This window comes from Diabrotica undecimpunctata, chromosome 10 (assembly GCF_040954645.1).
Source record: "Diabrotica undecimpunctata isolate CICGRU chromosome 10, icDiaUnde3, whole genome shotgun sequence".
Lineage (NCBI taxonomy): Eukaryota > Metazoa > Arthropoda > Insecta > Coleoptera > Chrysomelidae > Diabrotica > Diabrotica undecimpunctata.
This window is the reverse complement of record NC_092812.1, coordinates 1483379-1510366: the sequence shown is the minus strand read 5'-3', so window position 1 is coordinate 1510366 and position 26988 is coordinate 1483379. Positions and strand designations below refer to the sequence as shown.

The 26988-nt window shown below is 32.8% G+C and overlaps 1 protein-coding gene across 1 annotated transcript in view; it reads right to left on the bottom strand.

The window, feature by feature from the left end:
* The window catches only part of LOC140452329 (membrane-associated tyrosine- and threonine-specific cdc2-inhibitory kinase wee-1.1-like), a 173330-nt gene that overhangs the window by 26338 nt on the left and 120004 nt on the right, over positions 1-26988 (bottom strand). The window contains exons 3-4 of the mRNA XM_072546515.1: positions 20103-20214; positions 6840-7327 (exon numbers count right to left, since the gene is read on the bottom strand). Of these exons, the coding sequence (XP_072402616.1) occupies positions 6840-7327; positions 20103-20214 (600 nt within the window). The remainder of the gene's footprint in view (positions 1-6839; positions 7328-20102; positions 20215-26988) is intronic.

Below are 26988 nucleotides of genomic sequence, written 5' to 3'. Positions count from 1 at the left end.
GGTAAGGATTGGAAAATGGCTAGGAAGATAGGTTAGGGACCTGGCCTCTCCTAAAGGCTTGGACATAAGTCAGTAGCTAGCGTACGGCAGGGACGCCACTCCCTGTAGCAGCCTGTCCTCTACCGGGATCGGAGAGGAGTGTTACCTGCTACCGTGGACTTAAAGACTGGAGTGAGCTAATTACTACGGCTGTCCCAATGAAAAACACAGTATCCAACAATTTCTTCACAATTGACTTTTTTACTTTTATGGGTATAACGTAATGTTTTTATGTTTTTCAGTTCAAGAAACCAACGCATAACCTCAAAAGAAGTTGTGTAAGTACATGTGTGTTGAGATAAAATCTTTTTTAAAAAGTGTTAATGAGTATTAAAATATGTCGCATAGCTATCCAAGTCGGCGTACCCGTCTCATATTGTCTATGATAAACAGTAATACCGGTGTTAACGACGGTGAAAATGAGCCAAGCTGTTCACTGTAAGTTTTTTTTGTGCATGATCAATTGATCAAGGTTAGGGCTGCAGAATAAACGATTGTTATTAAAGACATTCAGTAACATACAATTTTTGCTTCACATTATGTACTAAAACCCTTAGTTTTATTGTCGTATATTTTGCTGGTAATTACACCTAAATTAATAGTAGCCTAACATAAACGTTAGTTAAAATAAATACACTGCTATAATTTTATCTACTTTTACTATAATATATATTAAGAAAACCTTAAACCTTTTGGTAGCTCTTAGCTAAATTAAAAATTATATTTTTTCACCAAATATAAGCAATTAATTTAAATCAAAAACAGGATCATATATCTACGTAATCAGAATCGATTCAAATGAATATATAGTCACTTTTATAAACAAACTAGATACAATTTTTTTGTTGTAGGATCAAAACACATTTAATGCAAGAATTCAATGATGAATTTGGAAGCGATGAGGATGATGATGACAGCATTGCTGATCCAGATTTTCTTCACAATGAAACTGAGCTTCCAAGGGAGTTTTACGTAACCTAACGTGACCAATAAAAATATTGAAACCAACGAATCGGAAATGGATGATGGAAATAAGGCTGCAGAGAAAAGTTTTACTTTACCTGTTTTTCAAGGACTTAACGTAGCTAATGAAAATATTGATATTGACATCTTGGAAATGGAAACTCAAGAATCTGGCGTGACTAATGAAAATATTAACGAGTCGAGGATGGAAACAGCTGAAGGAGCCATACATCATACATCCTAAAGAAGAGCACGAACCAGTAGTTAAAAGAAAAAAGAAAGAAAACCTTAAGAGACCTATTTTAACAGACGAAGATAAAAATCCACAAGGAATCCACTAAGTTCCTGTAGCTGGTTGTATACCATGTATCACAAAAAACTTGTTAAAATCCTTTATAAAAGGTATGTAAATTAAAAAACACAATCGGGCTATGCCATGAAGACAAAACGTTTTCGGAATCCATATTCCATCATCAGTGTCTAGGTATACATGTTTTGAGCCACTAAATATCTGGGTAAAAACCCGTTAAAAGTTATAGGTTACAATTTAGTTTACATTATTTAGTCTTATATATTTAATATCCTAATATATACCCTAATATATCCTAATATATCCTTTTTGGGGCTTCCAGATCTCCTTTATTTCTGTATAACCGAAGGGATAGCAGATAATCACCCAACAACTAAATCATGTTTTGGCTTAACATCCGATCACTCACAAGTATTTCTCACTCTATCTTCTGAAATAATTTATTTACCTAGACCTCCTACGTTTTATTCAGTATAAACCAATTGTATTTTATTTAAAGAAATCACTACTAATAACTTAAACGTAAACTTATGTCTAAAGACAGCAAGTGGTCTAGATGCTGCTGCAAAACACCTGAAAGAGTTATCACCATTAGAACCTACATATTACACACTTTGGAAGGCTACCAGAAAATTGTTGCGACCACAACAACATATACCATCTACCAAAATGAATAACGCTCATTAGGCACGCATTGATGACTAAAAGGCAAATATATTTCTCGAACATCTGTAAACTACCTATACTCCATTTCCCTTTGAATTATAGCCAAAAGAAGAGGAAACTATTCATAGATATTTGGACTGCTCATACTAGATATCTCTGCATATTAAACCTTTTAGAAAAAATGAAATTATGACGCAATACTCAACACTAATAAAAAGAAAGTTCCTTGCTATAAGCTGACTACTGGATTTGTCTTGTGTCAATTACCACAAAATGCGATCCTCTTACTAATATAAATCTATAACGCGGTATTACGATGAGGTTATTTTTCTTCACAATGGAAAATGGCTTAAGTTATTTTAATCTTTGCCTTTAAGTTTGCCTACTTAATAAGATTAAGTAGGCAAACATTTAGAATCCGTAACTTCATACAACCCATTAGTATATTACCAATTCTTGCTAAAATTCTTGAGCACCTAATAATAAAGAAATTAAATTCTTTTCTAGAAGAAAACTGCTTAGTTCCTGACTACCAATTTGCTTTTCGACAAAAACACGCTGCACTTGATCAAGTGCACAAAGTTATTAATATCATAAACCAGGATCTAGAGGAAAGGCGCTATTATTCTGCAGTCTTCTTGGACATCACAAAAGCTTTTGATAAAGTGTGACATACAGGTTTGTTTTCTAAAATTAAGCAACTACCATCTGAATACTAAGATATTTAAATCCTAACATTGTTGATTTAAATCAACAGCGTTGAGACCTATAAACTCCGGCGTATCTCAAGGTAGTGCTTGTTCCAGTCTTATACTTATTATACACGGTCGACCTACCCACTTCTGATCAGTGTTCCTTAGCAACATTTGCTGGTGACTCCGTCCCAAACAAATTTCATCGAAGCACCTAGAAGATTACAAGTCCACTTAAACACCATTCAGATTTGGTTAAGAAAATGGCCGAATCAGAGTTAATCGCAGTAAATCAAACCGTTTAGCTTTTAGCACTAAATCTGATACGCCTAAACAACTAAACAATCAAGTTAATCGGATAGTGCAAAATACCTCGGCATTTATCTTGATAGAAGACTTATTTGGAAAAACCAAATCTTCAATAAACGAAAACCACTTGAATTAAAATTAAAACAACTTTACTGGCTACTTGAAAGAAGATCTGAACTATCACTAGAAAAAAAAGTATTACTATATTAAGTTTTTTTTTAAACAATAAGAATACACCTAGTCTGCAAGATTAATCAGCATTTTTTTTAACCTAATTTTCCTAAGATTGTTTATAAACTACATAGATGTCACCTGGCATCCTAGCTTTTTTTTAAATTAAATGCCCAGTTCTTTGTTGTGGCTACACAGCACAGTACTGCCTCTGCTTTTCACTAATTGACTGCTCACGTCTTTATTGTGGCTACAATGCACAATACTAACTAAGCCTTGCACAAGTTCACACATTACACAAGCTCGAACGGTTTAGTCCTCTTCAGCCTTCGCATCTGGGGTTGGTTGACAAATCTGAAGGATTTCATGGTTGGTATGCTTTTGAAGCCTCTCTTCATGTCTCTTGGCGACTTTTTTAATTTCATTCTGAAATATATTTGACTTTAAAATCTCTACGTAAATCGCCATTCCGAGCATACCAAGGAGCACATACAATATTCCTTAGTATTCGGTTCTGGAGCATTTCTAAATTTCTATACTTCCTTTTTTTTGGTACACCGCCATAATTGGAGGCCATAGGTCCACACCGGTTTCAATATCTGTTTGTAAATTAGTATTTTATTCTGCATGGAAAATTGAGAGTATTTACCTATCAGCCAATAAATATGTTTGTACTTTATTTTCTTGTTATTGAAGTTAGAGTATCCTAAGGTCCGGGGGCATTATACTCTCATTAAGATCGGCTTCTGATGTTTTCAAGTCTGTCCAGCCCTTCAAGTACATTTTTGTTAAATTCTGTCAAATTCTTCTTGTTTGTAAATCTTTACTTTAATTTCGTTTAGTAGTTCATGATTCGTTCTTTGTCTATATTGATTTTCATTAATTTTTATTAGTCCTAATATTGTTCTTACTATTTTCCTTTCTAGTATTCTAAGGTCTTCCTCTTGTTTTTTTGTCATGCTAAGGGTTTCGGCAGCGTACATCAATCGGTCGAATTATTGTTTTATATATCTTCATTTTCGATTTCTTGCTCAGTAATTTATTTTTTAGAATTTTTTTATTTGCATAGTATGTCTTATTTGCTGTAATTATCCTTTCTTTAATTTCTGTTTCCCTTTCTCCATTATTTGTTAATAATATTCCCAAATACTTAAACTTTTCTACTTCTTCAAATATATATTATGCCAGTCTAGTTATTTTGTTTTCATATTTTTTGTCAAATCTCATTATTATTGTTTTTTCTTGATTTATTACTAAGCCCATTACTTTCCCTTCTGCTACCAATTCTTTTAACATACCTAGTTTTCATTGTTTTTCTGTTCTTTGTTATTAACACAATATCGTCGGCATATGCTATTATTTGTCCCTCTGTCGTTCTAAGTGTATCTTTGTTGATTTTTCTGACTATATATTCCAGGGCAAGATTAAACAGAGTTGCAGATAATGAATCTCCTTGACGTACACCTTTATTTATAACAAATTCTTCTGTGTCTCCTTCTTGTGTTTTTACAGTTTTTTTTTTTTTTTTATGGCTTCGGCAGTTTGCCATACAGCCAGTTACATGATCTTTTAATCTCATTAGGTACAGTACAAAGTTTTTGAGTTATTTGCAATCGAATAGACTAAAATAGATAAATTTACAACATTTAACAAAAAGAAGAGAAAAAATATAAATAATACATACACATATATATCCATTAACATATACAATTAACATGGGTCACTCGTTTCACGTCCAGGGGACCATCAGGACATTATAATATATAACATACACAGGAGAACTAGGCCACGGTAAATAGGATTAAACATATAAAGGAGAGAAAACAAAGGTAAAAAGTAAAAACTAATTTTTTTTTTTTTTAACTAAAGAAAAATATTACATTTGGTCAAAAAATCGATTGTGCAATCGTAAATTAATCTATTTTGAGTCGCTAGGGCAGATAAAACGTTAAACGGAGATTTGCCGGTAATACGAACTATATTATTATATAATAAGGTGGATTCCAAATTATAGTTTTTACAGTTACTACAGTTTTGCTCATTGTCATTTTTATTAATCTTCTTAATTTGTTGTGTATTCTCATTTCTCTCATAGCTGTAAGTAATTTCGCTCTGTTTATTGAATCAAATGCTTATTGGAAGTCTATAAAAAGCAGTTCAATTTCTATTTTATATCCATAAGTCACCAGTTTTAATACTTCAATTATTATTTTAGCCTCAAACGATCGGGTCCCGTGTTGTACAGTGGCTGGCGTTTATTGAAGGTTTGTTTAAATTTCTCTTCATATTCAGCATCTGCTCTCTTCTGTGGGTGAAAATATCTGCCACCTTATACAGGAGGTTGAGTGGGACAGGCCTTATACATTGGGTAACTATTCTACCTCTCATACAAGGCTACTTCAACTTGTTTTGCGTGAAGTGATCAATTCCAGATTGGACAGGCATACTATTCTGTTGAAAAGGATAATGCCCATGGTGATATTCTCATTGTCGCAAGGCTTACATGTCAAATAACTTTAAAAACTATGCTGTCAATTCTTATTAGTACGGGTGAGTCGCAGGTAAGATAAACTTACCACTCAAGGGTGGAGGGACTTTTTGGTCAAACATATTTGTACGGCATTTATAACTTAGGTAGGTACTACAAAAATAATGACCTGCGACGTAATGCCGTACAAAAATATTGGTACCAGGAGCAAGGAAAATTTTTTATTTATGGAAAACTTTTTTCTCATTTTCAACAATTTACCACAGTACGACATTCATACACAAAGTTTCGGATCGGTATATAAATTAATTTTTTGCAACGCCGTATATTTCGGCTAAAACAAGGGTGCAAAATTTTAGGCACAATAGGTACTTCATTTGAACCCTAATAATTACATATAAGAGTATTGACTTATATGTGATTTATGTTGGGTCAAATGCACCTCTTAGAAATGTCCCACGGGCTTCTAGTGTATTAGATTCGGTTTGTGAGCGAATGTGAAACATTAGTTTTTATGTCTTATTTCTGCTGTAGGTTTTAATGATAAATAGTCGTTGTTGAGCTAACTGGGTCACTTCAGGGATTTATCGTTGCCTCCAGCCTCTGGGAATGTATCTTCTGGATGTCTTTTTAAATATCTGTGCGAATTCTCCGTAGGTCTTCGTGGTTGGATCGACTGCAATGGCTTTGTTATCCTCTTTGTTGTTTGATTCCCACAGGTAATCTAGAGAAGGAATAAAATACCGCCTTAATATAATTTGACTGGATATTGCCGGACACGAAACATAAGTCTGGGTTGTAAACCTTTTTCTAAGTCCTACTATTTAAGGGGAACGGTATATTTGGGTCATCTATAAGGACGAAGTTGTAATGTTATGACCATTACGCGAGTACTTCACGATTAAAATCGATATTGTTATAATTCATCGGATATGGTAGCTGTTAAAGTCGCCCAAAACACCAGAATTTTCTGTTCGTGTTCAAGTAGATCAATTATATAACTAATCCCAGTAAACAATTGTTAGGAGTTAGATTTATATGGAGTATATTTTTTTATTTGTTATAATGTTAAATATTTCGAAATACCTTACTCTAACTAATTAACTAAATTTCCTTTTTAAATTCAAAATTATACCACAAAGACCCTTATTATTATATTATATCCTTCAACAAATCCAAAAAATCTGTTTGGTTAACTTACCTTGCTTAATTCGTATAAAGTACCAAAATCTCCCAATTTAAAGCATTTCTGGTGTATCATAATGTTATTGGATTTCACGTCGTAATGAACTAAGCATCTCTTATGGAGGTACTGTAATGCGTTGCACATATCATATAAGCAATCCCATATTAAATTTTCTTGTACTTTATTTTTTTCCGCATAATCTGCAAGACTCATTTGACATGCTTCTAAAACCATGTATGCCTCGTTGCCCTCTTCCCAAGACATATGATATTTAACAATATTGTGATGATATCCTACTTTTTCATTATTTCTAATTTCAGAATATATTTCTTTACTGGTTGTGATTCTTTTGAATTTTTTTATAGCGTATTTTCTATGAGTAAATTTATGTATTACTTTGAACACCTTGCCAAAACCTCCTTCCCCTACGCTTTTAATCTCTGTATAAATTTGTTGGTAATATGATTCTTTTAAAGATGAATTGTAATGTGAATCCAGATTAACTAAAATAAAAAAAATATTCTCTATTTATATACTAAAACTAAATATCATTGTAAATTCGGTATAACAGTGTAAATAATTGTATTTTTTATTAACCGAAGAAATATCCGAAGTTCAAAACACTCAATTAATTTTAATTGTAAAGAAGAGCACCTTTTTTCACCTAAACATAATGTGGCTCTCAACACTACTTCACCGAAAACTCCAATACCGACTGAGACCAAAGATACACGAGGAAAATCACCAGAAAAAAATAACTAATGCCCGGTAGTGACCGCAATGAGAGTTTTAAGCAATAATGAATAAAACATTAGTGAATTAAAGTGGCCAAAACAAAAGGATTACTAGAACAATCTACTAGGGAAATACACCAGAGGACAACGCCAAAAATGCCCGGTCTGAGGTCCAGAGCCTATTAAGAAAAATATGAAAGTGAAAACTCACCGATGGATAGGAAAACAACCAAACGGATTAAACTAAGAATGAATAAAGAAATAGGACATCGAAATCGTCATAAATAAAAAGAAATCTCCGTAGCCTTTCTAGGACTATCTAGAATAAAATTGAAATCGGTAAATCTTCTTCTTTTTCGTCTTCTTATTCGGATTTTTCCCATCATGCGTTCGTTATTTCCATCCTACACGGAGCTCTTTTTAGCCACCTATGACATTTTTTGTACATGCCCGTACCACTGCAGAGCTCTGTTGTCCAACTATTTTGTAGTGTAATATTCTACTTGCATTCTGTTCTGTATTTCATCTGTTCTTATTATATCGTCTCTGGTGTTTTCTAGACATCTTCTCATAAAGTCCAATTTAACTTTTATTATTTTATTTCATATTGTGGTTTTCATAATATTGTCTGTTTGATATTTTTACTTCTTTTATTACTTTTGATGTTTTTTATTTTTTCCACGCTTCCATCGATCTGTTAAACCCTATCGTGTTGTCTGTGTCTTTGTGCATTTTCTCTTTTCTTCTCGAGCTGTATTCGTTGCTTCACTTTTTGTCTGAGGGTAACATATTCTCGTATTGCTGGGGTTCTGTGGTTTAGCCATTTATGAAATGTATCTTTTTTTCTTTTAATCGTCTCTTTTAGGTCGTTCCTGTATATCGCTTTGTTTATTTTTTCCGTTCGGTGTTAATACCTTTCTGTTGGAGTCCATTCTTCGTAGCATGTGGCCTATTCTGGTATGTGATCGAATACTCAATTGTTGCAGAACATCTACTTTATGCTCCATATGTGCGCTTTTGCCTCATATTTGCAATTTTGTCGTCTTCCCGTGTATTTAATTTCGCTAGTACTATCGGTGTTTACTTGCACATGCTGCTTGTCTGTATACTCTTACATCTTATATTATTGTTTTGTTAGCTTTTCTTACTATCATTAAATAAATAATTGATCTTTGGTTTCTACTAGGTTACTCTCATGTGTATCTATGAACTTTCCTTTCTAATTTCGCCTTCTCCGAGTCGTCCCACTATATCTTTGTCTTCCTTTCCTGTGTTTGTTAAAATCTCCAATTAGTATCCAATCCAATTCTTTCTCCGATCTTTTTTTTCTTTGCGTTGTCTAATACATATTTTAGTGCGTTGAAAAATCTTTCTTTTCCCTTATGGTCACATTATCATTCATTGCATATACTTCAACAATTATTGTTGTTTATCCAACTATATTCATCCTAATTTTCATTATTGGGTCATTTATTTCTTGGTAATCTTGTATATGTTTTCTGCATTTATTTTTTATTAATATTGATATTTATATTGATATTTTTCCACTGGCAAACATTAATGCATCGGTAAACCTAATTCAAGAAATTTTGAACACTGCAATGAAAAAGGAAATGGTAACAGATAATAAACTGACAAGAAACTCAGTATATATAGAGACAAGAAACATTGAGAAGATTAAATTGGTTGTCTTCCTATCAGAAGCTGGTACTACCAAAAAAATGGTAATCAAAGGACTGCCATGAAGGAGTTTTATCAGAAAAAGTACTAAGCTAAGTTAAAGTAAAAGTACTTTGCTAAGTTTGATCAAAAGAAGCACGTTTTATCAAAAGAAGCACGTTTTATCAAACGAAGCACTAAAAGTAACTAATAAAATCTCGAAAAAGGGGATAAAAAGCCTTTACCATTATTTATGATAAGCCAAGAAGGGGTCATGTTTGTGCACAATATTTTTTCAAACTATCTGCTAATAATGAAGATATGATAAGATGAAAATAATAAAAATCTTGTTTATAAAAATAATCTAGTATAATTAAAAATGGGTGTTGTCACTGAATAATGCTAATAGCTTCATTATAGATGATGTATTTAGTTTTGTTAAGTTGTCATTCCTTCTTTAGTTTGGTTGTTACTATTTGTAAGAGTTTTTCAAGAGGAACATTAATGAATACGCTGTTGAAGTCAAAACTAATTAGAGTTTTGTTACGGTTGTACTCTAATTCTGCTAGTTTTTGCAGAAAATATTGTGAAATCTTTATAAAAATGTTCATATTGTGTGACAATTGTTGCAATAATATAGAAGGAATATAGACAGTGTGCTGCAGGAAGAACCCATGCTGCTGCAAATTGATCTGCGGAATACATTCACTTTACGTTTTTTTGAGACTTCGTATGGATGTGGTGTCCTGCTGTAATGGGGTATTCGTTTTTTCTTTTGGTAGCATATCTTTTCCATTTAAAACAGGACTAAACAGATGTTATAAATTTCCTATTTTTCTGTATGAGGCAGAGGCGTGGATATAAAGGGAAACATTCATGAAAAACAGCCATTTAAAACGTAGAGACACGACAAAAAATACCATTTACTGCAGCTACTACTCCGATAAAGGTAGATAGTAAACGCGGATCGGGAAGAAGAAAACAAGATTTTACAAATAAAGTTAAAATCGTAGTGATGATGATCATCTTTCATAAAGCGCAGAAGTAACGTGAAGAAGTTATTAATAAAACACAACCTCATGATATTGGAGAATTTAAAAAAAAAAGAATTATCAACATCATTCCCTTCAATTTTTCAAAATGTTAGAAAAGAGTTCTAAAGTAGACTTTATCACTGGTTAGAACAAAATTGAAATCTGTGTCGAAAATTATTGAGATCACGCATATTGATTTTTGATCATTTTTTTTTGTTTTGTTAATATTGTTGCAAAAGTAAAATACTTAAAATCAAAGATATAACGTGTAGACTACATTATTTCTGTTATTAAATGGTTGTGTAGCATTTTATTTTGAAGTCCCCTCGTATATGTGTTAATTGAAATCCCCTTATATATGCATTAGAATAACGAAGAATTTTTTCAATGTTTCTTAGTTCGTATCCTTCAATTTAAAACCCATATAATCTTTCGTTCTTTCTTTAGGTCGCCGCCGCCGATAATGAATCATTTTATTGTTTATTTATGTCACAGGCGCAAATTCTTCGATATTTCTTTGTTCAAACCGCCCGATATTGCGTTTTCAAATTAATCTACGTCTTAATTTCCGTTGTGTTTAGTTTATACGCTAAGTGCTTTGTTTGTTCTAACTTATGCGAGCAATTTTTAAAGATAATTTCGTCACTTTCGTTGGAGTCGCGGTGAAGAGCGGCCAGCGTCATGTCCAAATTCAATTTAAATTTGTAGTCTTCTGTTTTTGTCCCTTTTCAGGGAAATCTTCGTCTTACGTTATGGAAATCAATTTTAGTAGCAGTTAATCGTCTAATTCCACCTGTTCCGGTTGTTTAAGAGGCAAAGTCATTTTGTGCTCAGTGCCGGCTTCGGCCTCAAATTGTCGATCCAATTTGTAGTGTGAGATCCAGTCCTTTTTGTTCGTGTGTTCGTGTCCAGGATTCAACTCCATCCACGTCAGATTTTCGTTCCAGATTATGGAAATGGTTTCCCTTCTTGCAGTTTCAGTCCAGAGATGTAACAAGTTGCAGAGTTATGTGTGAAATAGTGAAATCCAGGTAACATTTAAAATTTAAAATAAAGCAGACATTTTTTAAAAAAAGTAATAATTGCTTTCATACAAAAAAGAATTTGTAATATTTTAAGTAGTAAATTTTATGGTTTGACTTTAGCTGTCAATTTATTTGTTCAGTTTTTTTTAAATTTAATGTTAATTTATGACAGCCCGTTTTAGCATTTTTGATTTGTTTTGTTTTCTTTAAACGAAAGGTTAGCTTACATGTAAATTTTGTAAGTTTTTGTAGTATCTTCAACTCCTGGAAATTGTAAACAGATGACACATGTAAGTTTTTTTTTTGTATTGTTGTATTTTGCAGCTATTGTTCTTATATGTTTGTATTGTCTTTTTTTTGAGCATTCTTGTGTTCTCTATGTTTTGTAACTGTTTGTGGTGACACAAAAATAAATGTTAAATTTTGTTTCTTAACATTTGTTTATTTTTTTAACTAACCTTTTTTTTGAGTTTCCATTTGGAAAATATATATTTTTTTATGTTTAATAATTATATCTCAAGTTACAACTAGCTGGTTGTAATAGGTATAATTAGGCACCTCAAGTGGCGCCCTATATTAAATTTCTTGAGGTTTCGTTTTGTTTTTGTTTGTCCCAAGAGATTTATGACCCTTTATTTCATTTTTCTGTAGTTGCCCCAATTAAAACCCCCTTGTCTTTTACTTATCCACGACCCCAGCTCTCCAACTAACCCCTGAGTGCCCGTTCGCATATGTTTCGATTATTTTGCTTGCCCTTTTCTACCCCCATAGTTTCTCTTCCCCCAATTTTCTACCCCTTGTTTTAATGTCCCGTGTGGTAGGCAAAATATATCGTTACAAAAATGGCGCCCAACGTGGGGCATGTTTTAGATTTGCGCTATTTGTACTTCGTTACAAAAATAGCGCCCAACGTGGCTAGCATTTTTTAGATTTGAGTCCCTTTTCCCCCAAGCCAGATATCTTTTTCAATTCTTCCCCGAGTTTTTCTGCCATTTGTATGAAACCCCGTCTTTCAGATAGTGCCCCAGTGTCCCACAAACAGTTTGTTTATGTATTTGTATTCATATATGTATTTTGTATCAACATTATGTATTGTTGTTTGTTTTTTCTATGTAATGTACTGGAAATTTTTGTATATGTATTTTGGTGTAATGGTAAGTGAAAGCAAATATTTTGAGATTGTATTTTAAACGGAGTATTGATATTGATTTGATTTTTAAAAGATAATAACAGTAACAAATAATACCGTTATTGTTGCATTTATTTTTAATTGATTTGACAGGCTTTACAGAATAATCGGTTTTTGTAATTTCAGTTTGTTCGGTCATTTTGAGTAAATGTGTGTATTGTTCGAGTGACTTTTGTTTGAGATGTGTATAGTTGAGTTATGCCCTTTGTCCCTTGTTTTTCATTGTTTCCTTCTAGGCCCTCTCTGACGGCGTTTATGTTATGCCACGGGTAAGTAGGAGATTGTGAAAGAGAAGTAGTTCCCAGTGTCCCATGTTGTTCCCTAATTAACCCTCTTTGACGGTGTTTTTGTAATGCCACGGGTTAATAGGAGATTGTGTTCCCCTGTGTCCCCTTTTGTGTTTCCTGTCTTGGATCTGAATGACCACAAGTGTATACTCGTGATCAGAGGTGCTGTTTAGTTTTGACTAGGAGCAGTCTCATTTAGTTTTCAGAACAAGAGCAAGGTGTTTTATTTTGTGTTATTTTGTGTAGCTTACTCAAAAGTCAAGTTTTCAATATTATTAATTGTTTTGTACCCCCTGTATAAGTAGTTAATTGAGTTTGTATGTTTTGAACCAATTTTTTTTGTTACATTGTGTATTTGCTTTCATCCAAACATTGTTTTAGTATTTTTGTATCCCCCTGTATGTGTATTTCATTGAGTCTGTTTGTTTTAAACCATTTTTTTAGTTAAATCGTGTATCTGCTTTTATCCAATATTTAGTGTAATCAAGTCCACTGCTACTATTTTAGAATTTTTTTTCAAAGGTTTTATATTCGTTATTTATGTTGTCTTTGAAGTAGAAATATTTCCGTCTATTTTTTGAGATCCAAATAATACCTATTTGGAATGTTTATAAAGTGTGCATTTTAATGGTCGTATTTTGAATGGTAAGATAATCGTCTGTTTATTCCCAGTCCGTAAGTAAACATCCCATAAATGTGAGTAATGAATTTTGTTTATGTCCATAAATTATATCGTGTGCAAACGCTGTCCTTCTTTTAAGTGATTAGAGAATTGTTGCGTTTGTAAAATCAGTTGTGATATTTTGATGACCCAATTTCTGTACGAAAAATATATCAAGTATTTTCGTGAGAGAAATAAAGATTTCTTTCTTTTTATTTTTTGAATGTTTTAAATGGATATGTTTTGTCTTTGTCATTGTTCCTCGTCCTGAAATATATGAATATAATTTGTCAGATAGATATATGAGTTGTAATAGATTTTCCTATTTCAATAGTCCAGGCAATGTGATGAAATTTTTTTTAAGCCCCGAAATCTGTTTACAGTCCATGATTAGTCCGTGTGTTTCCGTGTTGTCTTTTGTGTACAGGTAGGAGAAAGTGATGATGCGACTTCGAGTATTCCTGGCTAAGGCCGATTTGTTGAGAATATATAGCGAGGTATTGTTATTTTCCTTCTGTCTGTTAGTTCTGTGTGTCCTCGTGTTTTTTCCCTGTTCCTTTTTGTGTATAAGTAGGAGGAAATGATGATACGACTTCGCTTGTCCATGGCTAAGGCCGATTTGTTAGTGACAAAGCGAAGTATTGTTATTTTCCTTCTGTCTGTTAGTTCTGCGTGTCCCCATGTTTTCCTTGGTTCTTTTTTGTGTTACAAGTAGGAGGAAGTAATGATGCGACTTCGCTTGTCCTGGCTAAGGCCGATTTGTTAGTGACAAAGCGAAGTATTGTTTTTTTCCTTCTGTCTGTTAGTTCTGTGTGTCCTCGTGTTTTTTCCTTGTTCCTTTTCTGTGTTATAAGTAGAAGAGAGTGATGATACGACTTCGTGTATTCCTGGCTAAGGCCGATTTGTTGAGAATATATAGCGGAAGTATTGTTATGTTTTCTTCTGACAGTTAGTTTTGTGTTTTTCCGTGTCTTTGTGTGGTCAGATGTTGTAGTAGAGTTATGTTGATGGTCTGAAATGTATTAGTTTGTGTTTGAGTATTATGTTTTTGAAATATCATATAGGACGTACAGGCGTGACCTGGATTTGTGTATCCTTAGATATTTCTGTTGTTGTGTAAGACTGCGTAGCAGCATCCCCTTTCCGTGAATTATTAGAAAGGATAAGCCTTTCTATGTGTTGAAGTAAGACTATTGGCCTAGTCCCAATAGCATTCCTTCTTTTTGTAGTGTTTGTGATGTAGTGTACATGATTTGGCAGAAGCGGAGGTACAAACACTTGCATTGTCCATTGTGACGCTCTGATTTGCTAAGGTGAAAGTACCTGGCCGCTTATTGTGAAAATATTGTGTATGTCGATTGAGAGTCCACGTTCATGAAAGATCTGAAGTATTTCTAGTGCTACCGTTGAATGACCCACTAAGAATTCCCCAGTTTTATGTTGTGACATTGTTCGAGTTTTGTAGAGGATTGATTAACGTTTCTTTGTGATTTGTATGACGATGTTGTATCCAATTATTATCCGTGAAATGATAAGGTTTATTTCTTGATGTTGCCCCTTTATTCCCTTCCCAGACTATGTCTTTGACCTTATTAGTTGTCACGAGAGGAACGGCTAGGGCGATGAGTTTTGGATTCGTCCGCCAGGTGACCTGTTGAGCTTCTAAGGAAGATAAGCATTAGTTTTTGCCTTGTGTATATATATTCTTCTTCTTTACCCTTCTTGCCCTGAAGTTTGAGATTTGTGTACCCAGTTGGAAGTTTTATTATTGATGACGGACTGTAATAATTTTTTTGTTTTTTTGGAAGATTGTAGTGATTCTTATGTCCCTTTGGAGATCTGTAATGATGTTTCTGTTCTTTTGAAGTGTTGTAACTTTTTTTTGTTTTCTTTGGAAAACTGTTACGATTTTTTTGTTCTTTTGGAAATATTAGTTTGAGAGTGAATTGTTTGTGTATCGATTATGGTTTGTATGCCATGTGCGCCTTTTCTTCTTCTTTTCCAAGATGGTGTATTAGCGTTTTGGATTCATTTTCTTCTTTTGTCCTTTTGGGAGTTTCCTGACTTGGAAATTTTTCGCTGTGTCGATCCCAGAGGATATCCTATGGAACTATTGGCCATCCTGTTTTCTTTTGTTTGTGTAGTTTGATTTTCAACAAGGTGTTGGAAAATCAGTGGTTGACTGTCGTAGTCAACTTTGTTATTGTTATTTGATGCTATTTTGGTTATCTATCTAGTGGATAACCATAGCGAAGCTTGCTTAAGCTGTGTTGTTGGCCACCCGCCTTTGCTGAGCTGGAAGCACCAATCTTTTCGCTCCCAGAAACTTCAGCACTGGTCTGTTCCACGTTTTTGGTTAAGCTAGAGCCATTTTTATAGAAATCTGCCATTGTTTCGTTGTGCTTAAGAGCCAACGAACTGTACCTGGTGCCGATTCATCAAATCGAGCATCCAGTTTTATTTTGAGTGTTATTATGTTAATACCATAGACAGTTATGATGAATAATTTTTGATTATGATTTTTGTTTGTTTTTTTTTTGTTTTGTTTGATTCCCTGAAGTCATGATGTATTGTTGCAATAGTTAGAAAATGCTACTGTTGTACCAACCTGATTGTTGTTTGGCTTAATCGAAAACTTTTCCTGTTTGTCCAGTTTTCGCTCTTACGTGGGGGTATTGTAGCATTTTATTTTGAAGTCCCCTCGTATATGTGTTAATTGAAATCCCCTTATATATGCATTAGAATAACAAAGATTTTTTTCAATGTTTCTTAGTTCGTATCCTTCAATTTAAAACCCATATAATCTTTCGTTCTTTCTTTAGGTCGCCGCCGCCGATAATGAATCATTTTATTGTTTATTTATGTCACAGGCGCAAATTCTTCGATATTTCTTTGTTCAAACCGCCCGATATTGCGTTTTCAAATTAATCTACGTCTTAATTTCCATTGTGTTAAGTTTATACGCTAAGTGCTTTGTTTGTTCTAACTTATGCGAGCAATTTTTAAAGATAATTTCGTCACTTTCGTTGGAGTCGAGGTGAAGAGCAGCCAGCGTCATGTCCAAATTCAATTTAAATTTGTAGTCTTCTGTTTTTGTCCCTTTTCAGGGAAATCTTCGTCTTACGTTATGGAAATCAATTTTAGTAGCAGTTAATCGTCTAATTCCACCTGTTCCGGTTGTTTAATCCGGTTGTTTAAGAGGCAAAGTCATTTTGTGCTCAGTGGCGGCTTCGGCCTCAAATTGTCGATCCAATTTGTAGTGTGAGATCCAGTCCCTTTTGTTCGTGTGTTCGTGTCCAGGATTCAACTCCATCCACGTCAAATTTTTGTTCCAGATTATGGAAATGGTTTCCCTTCTTGCAGTTTCAGTCCAGAGATGTAACAAGTTGCAGAGTTATGTGTGAAATAGTGAAATCCAGGTAACATTTTTTTGTGTAAATTTAAAATAAAGCAGACATTATAATTTTTTAAAAAAAGTAATAATTGCTTTCATGCAAAAAAGAATTTGTAATATTTTAAGTAGTAAATTTTATGGTTTGAATTTAGCTGTCAATTTATTTGTTCAGTTTTTTTTAAATTTAATGTTAATTTATGACAGCCCGTTTTAGCATTTTTGATTTGTTTTGATTTCTTTAAAAGAAAGGTTAGCTTACATGTAAATTTTGTAAGTTTTTGTAGTATCTTCAACTCCTGGAAATTGTAAACAGATGACACATGTAAGTTTTTTTTTTGTATTTTTGTATTTTGCAGCTATTGTTCTTATATTTTTGTATTGTCTTTTTTTTTTGAGCATTCTTGTGTTCTCTATGTTTTGTAACTGTTTGTGGTGACACAAAAATAAATGTTAAATTTTGTTTCTTAACATTTGTTTATTTTTTTAACTAACCTTTTTTTTGAGTTTCCATTTGAAAAATATATATTTTTTTATGTTTAGTAATTATATCTCAAGTTACAACTAGCTGGTTGTAATAGGTATAATTAGGCACCTCAAGTGGCGCCCTATATTAAATTTCTTGAGGTGTTTCCTGTTTCGTTTTGTTTTTGTTTGTCCCAAGAGATTTATGACCCTTTATTTCATTTTTCTGTAGTTGCCCCAATTAAAACCCCCTTGTCTTTTACTTATCCACGACCCCAGCTCTCCAACTAACCCCTGAGTGCCCGTTCGCATATGTTTCGATTATTTTGCTTGCCCTTCTCCACCCCCATAGTTTCTCTTCCCCCAATTTTCTACCCCTTGTTTTAATGCCCCGTGTGGTAGGCAAAATATATCGTTACAGTTGTAATAGTGCCAATTACTTAATCGTCAAACCCTATTTACTGAAATAAACCTCAATAAAATAGTATTTATCTACACAATAACTTTACAACCATTAATCTTAGTACAGAAAAGTTCTAATTATGTTTGTAACTTTCAACTTCTTTTTTTTCAACTTCTGAGCATTAGTCTACTCCCTAAGGCTAAACGTCCTTTAAAAAATAATATTACAATTTCCTAATTTAAATTTTAAGGGTAACATTACTTACTAGAGAGTTAAATCTTATAGGCTAAAAACTTTAGTGAAAATCTTCCCTTAAAAACAAAATTGTCCTGTCTTTCCGAAATTTCATATTATATATATATATATATATATATATATATATATATATATATATATATATATATATATATATATTGTGACGATTGGGGTTTATAGAAAATAATTTATAAGTTATATACTACATAATATTAGATATAAAAAAGTATTTGATTATTTTAAATAAGTTATATACTAGAGAATTTAATAAAAATATATTTATGTGAGGGCATTTTAAGAAATTAGCATATAATAATTGTAAAAAGTTGTATTTTAATGTTGTAAATAGATTTAAGTGAGCCATGTGCATAGGCAACCAAAAATACTCTCGAAGTGACAGATAGAAATTAAGAATTATAAGAAATATAAAGTGGGGTTATATTGTTTGAAATGTGGATTTTATTAAATTAGAGTGTTAGTTACTAATTTGAATGTTTATTCTGATCTATAAAGCCTAAATGTCAACAAAATTATTAATGGAACATTAACGAATTCTCCAGAGTGCAGAGTGTGACCATTGTTTACGGTCGAACATTCTGGAATAATGATTATGGCGGTGGATCGAACAGATATTTTTTTCGAGAACATCTATATAGAAGTTAATAGAACGATTGGAACATGATCTCTTACCAGATGGTTCTGGAATATCCAAAAAGATATAAATACCCGTGATTTGGATTCAAGATGGAAGTTTTTAGTCAGAAGTCAGGCCAGTTCATTATGAAAGTTAGTAGATACATTTAGTTAGTGAATAGTGAAGTAAATTGTTCAGAATTTTCAAGAAGTCAGTCAGAAAAGTTTAGTAAGAAATATGAAAGTTAGTTGGAGTCAGTGAATCAGTTACAAATAATCAAATTGTTTAATATAGTGAGTTAAATGAAGATTAAAAATTATGCCTATATTTAATGCACATTTATAATTATACACAAATAATTATTGAAGATTATAAAAGTATAGTAGAAGAATATTGGATGGACATTGGAAGGAATTAAATTATATTATGATTGGAGATTAGTATAAATCAACTTATAATAATTGGATATTGGTATATTGAAAAGAAGAATAAATATAAATGGTGTTTGCTGGTTTGGTTGGTGGTGTATAAATGCTGGTGAAGAAAACTATATCTTAAATTGGTAGAAGCTGATAATTGGAAAAAGTAATTTCACAAAAAACAAGGATAACTGAAGTACGAAGACATTCAGTGGTGATTAGAATCTATATAGTGGAAAACAGTTCATTTAGGCATTCAGTGAAAGAAAGGTACAAAATTTTGTTAATATAATTTAGTTAGTGTCATAACAATTTCAATTTTGAAGATAGTTTGTTTAAATTTTACATTGTCTATAGAATTTAATTAGTTTTATAAGAATATCAATTTAAAGATAGTTTATTTTAAATTTACATTGGCTAGGTTAGATATATATGTGTGTTTCATAATAGTTATAATAAAGATAATTTAAAAAAGTACTTACAAACTAATTCTTTGAGAACCGCGATAAAAACCCTATATATTATATTATTAAAAATATTCATTGCTCATCATTCAAACAAAAAATACATCATAACAATATATATATATATATATATATATATATATATATATATATATATATATATATATATATATACATATATATACATATATATATATATATACATATATATATACATATATATATATATATATATATATATATATATATATATATATATATATATATATATATATGGGTATATATGGGCCTGCGTAGCGCAAGCGGTAGGATGCTTGACTCGCAAGCCGGTGGTCCGGGGTTCGAATCCCACCGCCGGCAAGAACATCTGGACATTTTAAAAATGTCTATAGGCCCCAGGTCGACTCAGCCTGAATAAAAATGAGTACCTTGGGTAAAACCAGGGGTAATAATAGACGGTTGAAGCGTAGCACTGGCCATGTTACCTTCCTTGTATACCGTAGGCCCTAGATATAGCAGACTACCCTGCTATACTCCCAAAGCCGCGACAGCGGTATAAAACGGGAGACTATTATTATTATTATTATATATATATATATATATATATATATATATATATATATATACATGAAAATATTATTATATTTTAAGACCTTACCAGTAATACTGACATATGCAGGTTTTGCTTTTTTTATTTTTAAAGCTGAAGTGGCCCGTGAATTGGGTTGACGAACCAACGGTAGTGGTGCATTTTTCTTCTGACTAGGTTCCTACAAAGTAATATTAAAAATACAGTAGGAATATTTAAAATATAAATCTGTTTTTAAATTTGTTTACTTTTATTATTATTATTATTATATAACAAATAAGGACAGAGGAGCGAGCTCCTATTATGACCAAAAAGCAAAAAACAAAAATAAAAAATATCCTTATAAAACTAATACCAGTTATAAAGTTAAGTAAAGTTAAACAATTAAGTATATCATACAAAAGTTGAATTGTGAAACAATAAATAAATAATGCTGTCCCAAAAAAAAACACAATCCTATAAATAAAATAAAGCGCTATCAAGTTTATTTTTAAGGATGTTAACACTAGTTGCCGATATGGTGTCTTGATCCAAATTGTTCCAGATATTAAAGATTCTATTTGACAAGAAGTTTACCCTGGACCTTGCAGTAGTTTGTTCCCTCTTTAATTTATGGTGTCTAGATTTCCAAAATTATGTTTTAAAATACGGAAGGACATAATTAGGTTACCTCGAAGACGTCGCTGCTCGAATGTCATAAGATGAGTCATGAATAGTCTATATTCATAGTTAGGTCTTACACGGTCGTATGCCAGTCTTGTGGTTTTACGCTGAACAATTTCAAGTAGGATTTTATCGCGACTGAGATCTGGATTCCACACTGGTCCGGCAAACTCAAGAATACTAAAGTCTAACGTATATTGAGTAAAGTTTACTATCAGAGGTTAGAGATATACGTGTAAAACATTTACGGATCAAAATCAGTTTCGAGTTTGCACGTTTACATACCGACACTATGTGGCCAGAACAATTTAGACCAATATCGGACCAATTTATGTCACTCTATTAATTATCACTCCGAGATCGTTATGGGAGATTACCGAGTTTAAGGGATGTCCATTAATAAGTAAGGCAGTGATGGGTTATTTTTGCCGATATGTAAAACAACGCATTTTTTTAATGTTAAACGGAAGTAACCATTCTGAGAACCATTTGAATATTGCGTCAAGATCTTGTTGCAAAACATGTTGGTTAATAGTTGGATTCACATATAATTTCGTGTCATCAGCGTAAATGGAAACCTTACTGGATACAATGAGTGAAAGATCACAGTGTAGACACAAAAAAGTAGCTGTCCAAGTACTGATCCTTGTGGGACTCCACTCTTGACTGGCTTATCTAGTAAGTGGTATTTCCCAACACGAACTCTGAAGTATCTGTCGGACATCATAGTGATCCAATTTAACTAGTAATCGACGTGGAGCAGTCTAAGTAGACTACATCGACAGGATTCCGATTGTTTAAAGATACTGACCAATCATTTACACAAGGAAGTTTGTGATCGTTGAACGACCTTTGATAAAGCTATGATGTTGGTGAGCACGTGTTGCTTTGCTTATCATTTCGAGTTTCCATGGTATTACCATGTATTACTGAATCAGGTATGTAATTTTCATAGCTATATTTCGAGTTATTACATTCTTGTTGATTTGAACCTAACCATAACATTATTATTTTTCTAGTTATTACACTATTACTGGTTTACACCAGCACTTTTTAAATTAATATTTTTACTAACGGCACTATTATTGGTTCATTTCATTGTTTTTGACATGCTGCATTATTGCTGAATCATCACTTTAAATCATTTTTGTTGTTGTTTGTAAAACATTTATTAATCATTATCTATTTGTCGATCACCGGATAGTAATAACTCATTTAAAATATGTAGCAGTGTTATTAAGAAAGCTTACCAACAACATTATTTTATAAATTTAGAGTTACTTCACTCTTTATGACATTCTTGCATCAATTACCTTTATACTAATTATATTATATATATTAAAAATCTAATTATATTACTTGATCCATTTTTAGGTTTAAAACCTGAGTCGTGGGCGATTACTTGTTGCTATGGCAACAAATACTGAGGATTGCGAGCAGGAAATCTCTTCACCGTCATTATTGTCACTGGAGAGCACAAATAATGAACCTGGTGCCCAAATAGAAAATAGTGACTTTGGGAGAGTACAACCACCACCGCCTTCAAGACATTGACGCAAACAGTGAAACCGAGAATGAGATTGGGAGCTGTACTCTGTAATTTATAGAAAAAATTATACAGGCTAATCCTGGTAGAGAACTGGACTTTATATTTTATTCTAGTAATTGTTGCGGGCAGCAAAAAAATTAATACCTCCTTACAGCATATGCGTACGCAGTACAGAAAATGAATGTCAAAAGCATAACCCATAAATTTCTGATTTGCGGTCACTCTCAAAAAGAGGTGACAATGTGCATAGCGTCATAGAAAAGCAAGTAAAGCGTTACGTAAAATCTGGTCCAGTGTATGTCCCACAACAATATATGGCATTAATTCAGACGGCTAAAAAGACAGGCAAACCGTATAGAGTGACTGAAATGACTAATGAAAAATTTTACAATCCAAAAATACTTCAAGAAGAGTAGGGTAACAATTTTAATGTTAATTAAGGAATGAGGAGAAAGACAAAATAAAATGGCATGACACTAGGTGTTTCATGTTGAAAACGAACATCCATTTACTTTCTTTTATAAGAACTCTTACAAAAATGAAGACTACCAAAAAGTTTTGAACTGAAAATCAGACTCCGTTATTTGCTAATGGTTTGACACGAGAGTACACAAGCAAGATACCTTTAACTCAAAATAATCAGTAATTGTAATCAGTAATAATTTATTTTTAGACTGATTCAAACTAAGTTTAAATAATTTGTTTTATTTTAAGTATGTCTTTTTAATTGAGTACAAATTATTTAAATATGGCTATATTTCGTGTTCTTTTTTTCGAAGGTTTATTTTGTTAAATATATAGATTAAGTACAAAATGTTTAAGAATACTTTATTTTTATCTGTATCTGAATTTGTTTGATTATAATATAAACTTAATTAAAAACAGTCTTGATTTATTTATTAATATCAAGAACATAAGTTTGTAACTAGGTAATTGTTAACGTGTAATACAATCTCTTTAGATCCATTGTTAAGAAATACCAAGAATTAGTTCCCAAAATTGTTGTTAAGTCCAAAAACTAACTTAAACCGCAGAAAAAAAATAGTAAATCAAATTGTAGTAACGCAAAATATTTGATAAATAATGTCATAACTAAAAATAATATTTCATTTCGAACATTTTGCTTAGAGCAATACAGTGTTAACTCAAAAATTTTATATAACTTTACAGTCAGTATTTTTATTCAGCTAACAGTACAAAGAAACTTCCTTTAATATTAATTAGAAACACATTATGCATTAATTTTTTTTTATAATTAGCAATATAAAATGATAAATGAGTTTTTCCTTGATTCTGAAAAATCATCTTTTTTGAGTTACGACACTATTGTATTATTAGTGCGATATCGTCGTTGCCAAGTCAAAAGCTGCTATGTGGGTTTTATAGAATTTTACAGGAGACAGATAAAACCTAAATACTTGGTCCAATTGAGAAACTGTTACTTATTTTTATAACAAATTTATTAATTAGGTGATTATAAGAACGTACAATATTTATGAGAGAGTGAAATTAATGTAATGCAATTCAAACTAAAAACTATGATTTTGAATCAACATAGTATGTTTTGTTTGTTAAAAATGACACATAGCAGTTAAGAAACATATCAATTGAAATTTTAAATACATTTATAATAAGGATATTTAAGCTTGTTTAATTAAATAATTAAATTACAAAATGTGTAAAACAACGAATTTACATGCTGATGTAAAACAACAAATTTAATTGAACTACTCGTACACGAGATAATCATAAAATGGATGATACTTTGTTGGTAAGGCTGATTTTAACTCCTGAAGATGCTCAAATTTGTCCCGTTTAATTTTTCTTTGAGATCCATACAAAGGAATTATCTTCGCTTTGCCTTTGGGTCTCCTGTGGGGTAATTCTTGCATTCTGTATGCCGTGTTTTGTATTTTACCTCCCCTGATGGCAAATAAAGAAGTCCGCGTATATCGGTGACTAAAGGATCACCCACTATTTTTCCGGGTCTAATTGAAATAAAATTATCAGACTGGGCGTCTACGGGTGATACGGCTGTTTTGGACAGTTGTTTTTTTATCACCTGGACTACAAATTGGTAGCTTAAATAGTGGTTCTAGTGTAGAATGTACGCTATCGGCCTCCATCATCGTGTGGCCTTTCTCTAAAATAAGCTGTTCAAAATTATGAATTTCTTCTCAATTGCCAAGTTAGAAAGTGCACTAGCAAGGACTTAGTTTCGGTTTTTCGGTTTTGGTAATTACACCTGTCGGATATTGGAACAATTTGTTCGTAATTCTGGCCAAATTTGGTGATAAAATCAATAATGCAAGCAACAAATTTGTTGCTATTAACGCCACCGTCTCCTTATTGCCAAACATAGAGATATAATTCGTTGTTATTTAACACGTAAAAAGTAAAGTTATGAACTTGTAGTTTTTGTTTATAATATACTTTTGAGACAACAACTTAGGACATAAAAGAACGCTTTGCAAATCCAATGTGACAACTAATTTCTTTTTATTTGCTTCAGCTTTGGTCTTGGTTGTAGCATCCCTGGCTTCTTGTTTTTTGCCTATGTTCATCATAAACTTCTTCTTGTAGATTTTCCACATCATTTTAGTAACATATGTCGCACAAGTCTTTGCGTGGCTTATCAATAGATATTTTTTGTTGTTCCACAATTTCTAAAAATGTTGTCCTAGATGCAACACATATCTACGAGACATACACGAGTATGTCTCGTAGACGAAATGCATGTGTGATTTTGAATTAAAAATTGATTCCACATATGTGCGTTTCGAACTGCTCCTGCAACAGTGGCTTGGAACTTTTGGAAGTGAACCAAGCCACTCGAAAATTGATGCCCTCCTTTTGATTTGATTACTTGACTTAGACAACGTCTCGCCCAATGACAAAGTATTTAAAAAGAATGTTCTGCATACTCTTCGTTTATATGGGTTCCGTTTATCAACCAAACCAAGAACGTATGTTCGCTTGGAATCCCAAGATTCTAACGACCAAAATTCCCTAAATATCTTATTTCTTAGTTCATCCTTAATTTGAGCACATAAGAAAGTGCGGCTGGTTTCAGTCTTCATGGCAGATATTGTCTTACTTTTTGATGGTTTTGGAGCACTTGCTTTATGTTCGCACCTTGGTCTCAACTCTCTTAGCTGGCGAATTTTCTCCCCGTAAATGCCTTTTTTCCTATGTACTTTGGATGTATATTCTTGACCAGTTACTCTTAAATCTAGATTTTCTTGTCTCTTTACTCCTTGATAGTACTTCCGTTTTTTCATCCTATGTTCCTCTTCCTGAATCGGTGCTTCCTCTTCTATTAAATTCATGGCGGTAGTCTGTTAATTTTCATACAATATTTCATCTTTAATAGCGTCTCCCTTTTCATATTCCACAGAAACTGTTTATTCCATTCGTTCAATATCTTATATTGGGTTTTCTATTGATTCTATTTGTCTTCCTCTAAATTACATTAAAAAAAATAAAAGTTGTTTTCGTATGTGCTTTATAATATTTTAAAATAATACACAGTTTAAGTTTGATGATAAAGTAGTACACTAAAATGTGGCACTTTTATTAATTTAAACGAATTTATAAATTAATATATAAAAAGCATACCATAAAATGAATTTACACATGTGAGATATCGAATAAACTCAGTTGCAAGAGTAAAGTAAACAAATTAAGGCAAAAAACTTACCAATCGTTTCTTCTTGTGCTCAACTTGTTTGTTTTAAACAATGGGAAACAAGAAACTGTCCTCTTGACAGACCACCGTATGACATGCACACACACACACACACGCAGTGATCAACCCTGTCCCTAGGAACATGTGTATACCATTGTAAGAGTGGGATCCACATGTCCGAAGATCAAACCGGTCACACTTCGCTAATCGAGGTGGTACCTATCTGACCCCCAGGCTTTTCCTCCACCCCTCCTCATCGTGTGGCTTACGTGAGGAGACTTATGATCTGAAAGTTACTTAGGGTGCCCTGGGTAATGGGACACCCTCTGTTTTTAATGACTGTGGTTAGGCCAGCTAACTGTAGGGATAGCACACATATCGGCTTTTCTCCCTATTTACTTTACTGATTCTATTGAAGTTACTCTAACTTGACTTCGGGACTTGGTGTCCATAAATAAAAGAAAAAGAAAAAGCGTGTGTTCCGAAAAGAGAGCCACCAGCCTGGGCTGATGACTCTCTGTCCGAAAAATGTGTGTGCTCGTTCACTCAGCCGCCGCATTGGCAAAAATAAGTTTGTTCTTCTCGCCGGTTGGGTATTCGAGTGGAGTCCGGCCACCGAGCCCATGTATGCCGCACATGACCTCGGTGCTCAGATTTCGCGTTAAGATCTGCTAACGATCTGCCTGAGGGGCCTATGCCTAAGCGGCTTGTTATAAAAGGTCTAACGGACCTTTTATTAATTATGTAATTATTTAATAACGCTATAAATCAGTATTCGCTCGATGTTCTCGGTTCGATAGGCTTTGGTTTTAATTCAGACAGTGAGCGGATTTTTTTGGTTTTTTTACTTAAGCTACTACTAAATCTACCTTAATTATGGGGTGTGCATTCCCAAGTGTTGACTGCTCTCACACATCCCGTGTATACGTTTTTTTGGGTTTTGTTTTTTTTTATCTAATCTAAACTACTACTAGGTGTGCGTGTGTTGGGGTGTGCATTCCCAGGTGTATATTGCCCTCACACACCCCGGTGTATATTGTTCTTATATACTATCA